The sequence below is a fragment of the Nansenia antarctica genome, assembly GCF_963989245.1.
Source record: "Nansenia antarctica genome assembly, chromosome: 11".
NCBI classification, from domain to species: Eukaryota; Metazoa; Chordata; class Actinopteri; order Argentiniformes; family Microstomatidae; genus Nansenia; species Nansenia antarctica.
Window position 1 is genome coordinate 17,330,081 of NC_137681.1, and position 8,780 is coordinate 17,338,860.

At 45.6% G+C, this 8,780-nt stretch overlaps 1 protein-coding gene across 1 annotated transcript; it reads left to right on the forward strand.

Annotated features, from left to right (window-relative positions):
- Positions 1 to 75: 75 nt before the first annotated feature.
- On the forward strand, positions 76 to 3,593 carry LOC308167919 (inverted formin-2-like; the record flags this gene model as incomplete). Its single annotated transcript, XM_080542396.1, has 2 exons — positions 76 to 2,268; positions 3,546 to 3,593. The coding sequence occupies exons 1-2, from the start codon at positions 124 to 126 to the stop codon at positions 3,591 to 3,593; spliced, it is 2,193 nt and encodes a 730-aa protein (XP_080398522.1). The 5' UTR covers positions 76 to 123.
- Between the last annotated feature and the right edge of the window lie 5,187 nt (positions 3,594 to 8,780).

Consider the following 8,780-nt stretch of genomic DNA (forward strand, 5'->3'; position numbering starts at 1 on the left):
ATTTCCCAAACATCAATACCTATGTTGTGTGTGCGTGTGCGTGCATATGTGCATGTGTGTTTATGTAACAGGGAGACTGAGGACCTGGACCTGAACATCCAGTGTGAGGCCTTTGAGGATTCCATGGCCGAGGATGCGGAGGAGATGGAGAGGGTGTACGGAGGCATCGACATGAGCAGTCACCAGGAGGTCTTCACCTCCCTCCTCACCAAAGTGAGCAGCTCCCCAGCCTCTGTCCAGCTGCTGTCCATCCTGCAGGCTCTGCTGCTGGTGGCTCCAGGACGGGGAGACGTGTGGCTGACCCTGGAGGCCCTGGCTGTCCGTGCCACTCTGCTGGCCCACGACTCACAAATGGACTCCGCTGAACGTTTGATGGAGCGCCTGCTCTCTTCCAAGAGACAACAGATCTCAGCCAGTCCCAAGACCAAGACCACCAACAGGGCAATCCAGACAGACTTGCTCGGCAGCACAACCAACCAATCAGACATGGCTTCCGTAACTCCCCCTCCTCCCCCTCCTCCCCCTCCACTTCCTGCTGCTACCCCAAACCCTCCTCCTCCCCCACCCCCACCCCTGCCAGGCACCACTTATGGTGCACCCCCACCACCTCCTCCTTTACCTGGGATGCCACCTCCTCCTCCACCACCTCTACCAGGGATGGGGCAGGGAGGTCCACCTCCTCCCCCTCCCCTGCCTGGTATGGGCCCCCCACCTCCCCCTCCCCTGCCTGGTATGGGCCCCCCACCTCCCCCTCCCCTGCCTGGTATGGGCCCCCCTCCCCCACCACCCCCTCCCCCAGGTATTGGAGGAGGTATTATTGTGCCCCAGAACGCTCCTCTCCCCAAGGCCAGCCGCTGTCCCACACTGCGCATGAAGAAGCTCAACTGGCAGAAGCTGCCCTCCAGAGTGGTGTCTGAAAGCCAATCCATGTGGTCGTCAGTGCAGTCTGATTCCCTGGAACCTGACTACTCCAGCATTGAGGAGCTCTTCTGTCTGCCAGTGACTGACTCAAAGGCCAAAAGTACCAACACTACGGTCAAACGAGAGCCCAAAGAGATATCCTTCATTGATGCCAAGAAAAATCTAGATTTGAACATATTCTTGAAGCAGTTCAGATGCTCACATAAAGACTTTGTAGCTATGATCCAAAATGGGGACCGTTCCAAGTTTGACGTCGAGGTGCTGAAACAGATGCAGACGTTACTGCCGGAGAAACATGAGATTGAGAACCTCAAGTCATACCAAGGGGAGATAGAGAAGCTGGCCGGTGTGGATCGGTTCTACCTCGAGCTCCTATCAGTTTCATGCTACACCATGAGGATCGAGTGCATGCTTCTCTGTGAGGAGACCCCTTCTGTGTTAAAGATGCTGCAACCCAAAGCTGAGCTGCTGGACGCAGCCTGTGAGAGTTTGAAGGAGAGCACCCGCCTTCCAAGTTTCTGCAAGCTCATACTTGACATTGGAAACTTCCTCAACTATGGGAGTCACATAGGCAATGCAGATGGCTTCAAGATCAGCACCTTGCTGAAGCTCACAGATACCAAAGCCAACAAGTCCCGTATCACATTGCTCCATCACATCCTGGAGGAGGCGGAGAAAACCCATGCTGACTTGCTGAACCTTCCGGATGATCTAGAGATCTGTGAAAAGGCTGCTAGAATAAATGTGGATTCTATTCAGGCAGAGTCGAGCTCACTGGTCAAACGGTTGAAGGGTTCTGAGAAAAAAGTGTCCTCTTCTTCTCAGGAGGATATCAAGCAGCAGTATCTCACTGCTATGAAGGGGAACCTGGAGGCCTGTGAGAAGCTGCAGGAGCTCTTTGCCTCCATCAAAAAGAAGAAGGAAGAGCTAGCAGAGTATCTGTGTGAGGACACGTCCCGCCTCTCACTAGAGGAGCTGTTCAACACCATCAAGACCTTCAGAGGACTCTTCCTTAAAGCAATCAAGGAAAACCAGACCTGGAGAGAGCAGGCCATCAAGGCAGAGAAGAGGAAGAAACAGCAAGAGGAGGATGACGCCAAGAGACCGAGGGGGGAGAACGGAAAAATAATTCGTAAAGCCCCCCCAGTCCAGGAGGAGGGCTGCATCATGTTGGACCACCTGTTGGCTATGATGAAGGGCAATGCACTAAGGAAGACCACCAGGGCCCAGGCAGACAGGGGCAGCCTGCCCTCTAATGACAAGAAAAGGGATAGCACCCAGCCTGAACATGCCAAGCTTGAGCGATCATCAGCCGTAGATACCCAATATGGCATAGAAGTGGACAAGGTGGCATCAACCATTCAGCAAGGATCGCAGGACAGACTGCCACACACAGGGGAGTCCACATCAGGCCTTCCAACAGGACTCAAACTGGATTAATCAGAGACCATCGCCCCCCTCAATCCTGGATTGGATCCCCTGCTCAAGGAGGGATCTTCAGAGAGAGATGAGGGCATCAGTGGCGGCTCCTGCCAAATCTCTCAGGGGGGGCAATTGTTGCGTTGATGGTTAAGGTGACACGTTCAAGGGTAAATTCACCTAAATCAGCGGGCTTAAATAAATTGACTCTCACAGCCAAAAAATAAATAATAAAAATAAAAAAAAGCTCTTTGGTCTTGCCCATTGTGGAGAGGTTGGGGTCTGATTGATTGAGTGTGTGGAGTGTGTCTTTTATAAAGGTAACGAGTTCAAACTGGTGCAGTTAATACAGGTAATGAGTGGAGAATAGGAGGGCTTCTTAAAGAAAAACTAACAGGTCTGTGAGAGCTGGAATTATTACTGGTTGGTAGGTGATCAAATACTTATTTCATACAATAAAATGCAAATTAATTATTTAAAAGTCATACAATGTGATTTTCTGGATTTTTGTTTTAGATTCCGTCTCTCACAGTTGAAGTGTACCTATGATAAAAATTACAGACCTCTACATTCTTTCTAAGTGGGAAAACCTGCAAAATCAGCAGTGTATCAAATACTTGTTCTCCCCACTGTAGTTACCGAAATAAAACACAGATCAAAAGATTTAATGTACGATTCAAGTAGCCGATGTCCTTGACAACTGGTAAATGTGGTGGAGCAGGATTTAGCTTCTCTGAGGAGTTAAGTAGAGAGAGCAGCCTGTGGCTGTGGAAAGGATTGGGCTTAAATTGAGGATACACTAAAACGTGAAACTGACAAGCGCCAAAAAAGCTCCCCTGCCAGTTCCTGCCAACAGAGACTTGTTGAGACCAGCGTGCAGGGGGTTGGCACGGGTTCACACCGAGGCTGGTTGAGGCAGAAATCGAAGGACGTCGTGTGTTTTTATATTCCTCATTCGATTCCATGCATTACAATAAGCCTGTCCACCGATTTTCTACCTCCATGGTTGGAACCACGAGACTAGACACTACATGGTCATGGATGTGCCTAGGGACACAGCAAGCATGACCAGGGAAAGTTGTCTCCACAGGACCTGAAGCACAAAGCACCAATTCAGTTCAAGAAAAGAGAAAGAGTAGAGAAATGTATGCTTGTTACACAGAAAGTGTTAAAAAATAAAACTGACGTCATAATCTGCCCTCTAGGGCCAGCATCAGGTGCAGATCAAGCGTCAAGGGGGTTACTATCGTTGAACAGAGAATAGTGGCTTTAAGATGGCACAGACAAGGCTCGTCTGAAAGTAAAACATCAAAATATCGAGGGCATTAGTTATAAGTTACCCCTAATGGGCCAGCATCAGGTGCAAATGAAAAGTAACATTATTTTAAAAAAAATATTGACATACGGTCACTGAGTACTGCAGAGTACTATTTTTGTTGCTTTAATAAAGGCTGGCAGTCTTTAATTTAACTGTTGTTGGTGTGGACTATATACTGGGGAGGTATTTGAATGAATGAATGAATGAATGGTCTTTATTGTCATTGCTACAGTACAGGTACCAAACAACGAAATTTAGGAGGGGTGGCTCCCCTGGTGTTAGGAAAAAAAAAAAAAATATATATATAATATTCAGGGGTCAAAAAATGTATACAAATATCGGATCGGTATCGGTATCGCCGATACCCGAAGCCCAGGTATCGGTATCGGTAGTGAAAAAGTGGGATCGGGACATCCCTAGCTAAAATGTTGTCAGCGTTCATGGACCAAATTGGATGTGTCGATCCATGGCGCTTCCAATTTCCTCACGATAAAAAATTCTCGTTTTTTTCACACGTCCACCATTCGTATAGCAGAATTGATTACTTCTTTATAGACAGAACACTACTTCCCTTTGTCAAAAACGTAGAATATTCAACCATAATTGAATCTGACCATGCCCCAGTACTATTGGATCTGTCCTTCCCACTTAACTACTCTGACCGCGCTCCATGGAGACTTGATACCACACTACTAACAGATAAAGAATTCTGCCAAATGATTTCAACTGCCATAGACAATTTCTTGGAAACCAATAGGGACGACACTGTTTCTCCCTCCCTGCTCTGGCAGACCCTTAAAGTAGTAATAAGGGGGGACATTATTGCATACACATCTAGGCTGAACAAAGCTAGGAGGCAAGAACAGGAGCAACTTCTCAACTCAATGATTGACATAGATCATCAATACTCTGACTCTCCCACCCCGGAGCTTTACAAAAATAAGCTGAATCTCAAAGCCAAATACGAGTTATTAACATCCGATAAGACAGAACGTATGCTGCTGAAATCACGAGGCTTTGTTTATGAGCATGGGGAAAAGGCTGGTAGAATGTTAGCGCATCAATTAAAATGTAAATCCTCTGACCAACAGATTCCACAAATTAAAAGAGAAAATGGGGAGCTTACAACTGACCCCCTCGAAATCAATGAGACTTTTAGGGCATTTTATTCCAAATTGTACACTTCTGAGGCACCCAATGATGATACCAATATGCAACATTTCTTCACAAATTTAAATGCCCCTGTTATCAACCCTGTTCATAAAGCAGAACTTGAACTACCCTTCCAAGACACCGACATTTATAATGCAATCACAGCTATGCAAAGTAGTAAGGCCCCGGGCCCTGATGGATACCCCATCGAATTCTACAAAAAATTCTCAACCAAATTAACTCCGCTCATCTTAGAAATGTTCAATGACTCAATGGATAATGAGGCCCTGCCACAGACGCTAACAGAGGCATTCATAACCCTTTTACCGAAACCAGGGAAAGACAGAACGGAGTGTGGTTCACATCGCCCCATCTCGCTGCTCAACAGCGATGTCAAGATATTAGCTAAAGCACTCGCCCGGCGTCTAGAGTCCGTCACAGACGAGGTGATCTCCCCTGATCAAACTGGCTTCATGCTGGGCCGCCACTCATTCTCTAACATCCGAAACCTTCTAAATGTCGTACATTCTCCTACGTCCGAGGAGGTACCTGAGGTGGTTCTCTCCCTGGATGCGGAGAAGGCTTTTGACAGAGTGGAGTGGGCGTACTTATTTGAATGTCTGAAAGCTTTTGGCTTTGGACCCACTTTTATTGCATGGATCAGACTACTATACTCATCTCCTAAGGCAGGGGTCGGCAATTAGGTTTGGCCTCGGGCCAATTTTTTTTTGAGCCACTAGATGGCGGGCCCGAACATAATCAAAGGCTAATTTAAGTAATTGATTGTTTTAAAATGTGACACGTTCTAATGCTTTGACTTTTCTTTCGACTGTACACATCGCTAGTCAACTAACACAGCTTGTTTTGTGAACCTGCTAACAATGTAAAGTAGTGTTCTAGTTAACTAGGTAGCTGTCCAATCCATTATGTTGCAGTATTTTGGCTTGATTAGCGAGTTTGTGTTGTGATTCTCAACAACGTTGAAACGTAGTTTCACACTTTTCCATATTTTTGAATAATAAATGTGTGGACTGACGATGTAGCGTAGCCTAACTTATTCTAATAATTATGTAACAGTTTCATTCTGATAATTATTCCCCCCTCCTCCCAGACAAGGTCACATTATTATTATTGGATTGGTTGTTTGCGTGCCGGGTGAAGTTAGCCAAACATTTAACCTGCTAGCAAGAGAAACATAATGTCACTCTCCAAAGGTCTAAAGAGGAAAGTTGACGGTGGAAACAGGGCATTTAAAGAGGAATGGACAGCGAACTATACGTTCATCCTACCTGGTTTCATCAATGCAAAGCCGTTGTGAGAGACATTTTCCGTGCTCACAATGTTCCCTTTCTATACGCGAGTCGTCCTTTTCGTCAATGAATGCGATAAAGACGCACGAGAGGAATCGATGGATGCATAAAAACCTTGAGAACTGCCTGTGGATTAAAGTGACGTCAATATCACCAGATATCAAGCAAATACTGACCGATGGGAGATGCTTTTTGTTTGCGCCGATTTTGTTTTCAATGTTTTTCAGAAAATTAAACAGAATTTGCGTTGTTACTGTTCATATGTGTGTTGCAGTCACATATACGTAAACATTACGTTTGAATGGCTTACTGAGCTCGTGTTATTTTGTTCAAACCACACACGGTATGTCGGCTATTTCAGCACCGTGACGCGTTGTCCACCTGCTTATGATTCACTCTGAGGGGTTCAGCGTCAGTGCGCTTCGGTGCACCTTGCTGCCTGATTGTCTGTCCCTGTGTCATTCACTCTCAACATGGATAAAAGTACAATAAGCATTATTCAGGTGGAGTTCGATTCTCTATTCGGACATTATAGGCGCTATATGTGGGACTGTCGGTCCGATATTATTATAAAAAAATAAAAAAAATAAAAAATAAAAAGTGGATTCTCAAAATAATCTGCTGGGCCAAATATTATTGGTGACGGGCCAGCAATGGCCCACGGGCCGCCTATTGCCGACCCCTGTCCTAAGGCATCGGTAGTTACGAACGGGAAACGCTCCACATTTTTCTCATTGTCGAGAGGGACACGCCAGGGGTGCCCGCTGAGCCCACTCCTATTCTCATTCGCCATCGAACCTCTGTCTATCATGTTAAAATCTTCTCCAATAATAAATGGAATTTCTAGATGGGGGAAGGAACACAAGGTGGCGCTATATGCCGACGACTTACTGTTGTATGTATCTGAACCGGTGCAATGCATTTCCCATATAGTTCAGATGCTGCATAGATTTGGTAGCTTTTCGGGATACAAGATCAACCTCACTAAGAGCGAATGTTTTCCAGTGAACAACCTAGATCTCGCAATCCCACAATGTGACTTGCCCTTCCATTTGTCTAAATCTGGCTTCAAATATTTGGGAATTAATATTACACGGTCCTTCTCTAAACTACATGAAAAAAACTTCACGCCCCTTGTTAATAAATTAAAAGATGATTTACAGAAATGGAGGTCCATTAATTTATCACTGGCAGGGAAGATCAACTGTATTAAGCATTAAGATGAACGTTCTACCCCGATTCCTCTACCTTTTCCAATGTCTCCCTATATTCCTCCCAAAGTCCTTCTTCTCGTCCATAGATAAGTCCATATCATCTTTCATTTGGGGGGGGTAAAGTCCCTAGAATACAGAAAAGACTTCTACAGCGACATCGGTCCCAGGGCGGACTGGGCCTACCAAATTTGCTTTATTATCACTGGGCTGCCAATATTCAGAAAATCATATACTGGGTCCATTCACCACAGCCGTCTTGGTGCGAAATAGAAAATGAGTCATGTCTTTCAACATCCCTCTCCGCCTTGATTACCTCCAAACTCCCTCTATCTGCCCCCACACTACACCTCTAACCCTGTTGTTGTTAATACATTACGAATATGGTCACAATTTCGACGCCACTTTGGTTTAAAAGATTTCTCCAACCTAGCCCCTATCTGCAATAACCACCTTTTTGTCCCCGCCAGAATAGACAATGCTTTCGCCTTATGGAAAAGACTCGGTCTCTCCAAATTTAAAGATCTCTATACTGAGGGCGTCTTCTCGACCTTTAATCACCTCTCTCAAAAATTCAACCTTCCCCGCTCAAGTTATTTTCGATACCTCCAGGTCCGACATTTCATTAAAAGTTTGGATCCAAACTTCCCAAATGCACCACAACCTTCTGCTATAGATGATATCCTCCAAATTCCTCCCAATCTAAAAGGCCTAATATCAAGTATTTACTCTAGCATATCATCCCTCGGAGACACTTCCCTCCACAAAATTAAAGAGAAATGGCAGGAGGAGCTCGGGGACGTAATACCCGATGACTCCTGGACTGAGGCTCTGACGAGAGTTAACGGGAGCACATCATGTGCTAGACTAGGCGTAATCCAATTTAAGGTCTTGCACCGAATTCACCTTTCCAAATCTAGGCTAGCCAGAATCTATCCTGACGTGGATGAGAATTGTAGCAGATGTCATAACGCTCCGGCAACGCTAACACACATGTTTTGGTCATGTCCCTTATTATTTGATTAGTGGTCAGCAGTTTTCAGGACCCTCTCACAGGCACTAGATCTGAACCTGCAACCTAACGCCTACTCAGCTATCTTTGGCATAGCGCCAACTGACCAACAGATTATTAACAAGCATAAAGACATTGTGGCATTTGCCACTCTACTTGCTCGACGGAGGATTTTGCTTTGTTGGACATCCCCCAAACCACCGAATTCCTCCTTATGGTTGACTGACCTTATGCTTCACTTGAAACTTGAAAAGATTAAATATACACTTAGGGGGTCCAAAGACCGCTTTTATTTCACCTGGAACCCAATAATATCCTATTTCAACAAACTAAAAACCCTCCCTGACAATGCAAGTGCGCTGGATGCTGAGTGATGACATATGTTGTGAATCTATTTATCAGGATAAACCCCTAGAGATACATCATCTCGTTCTAGA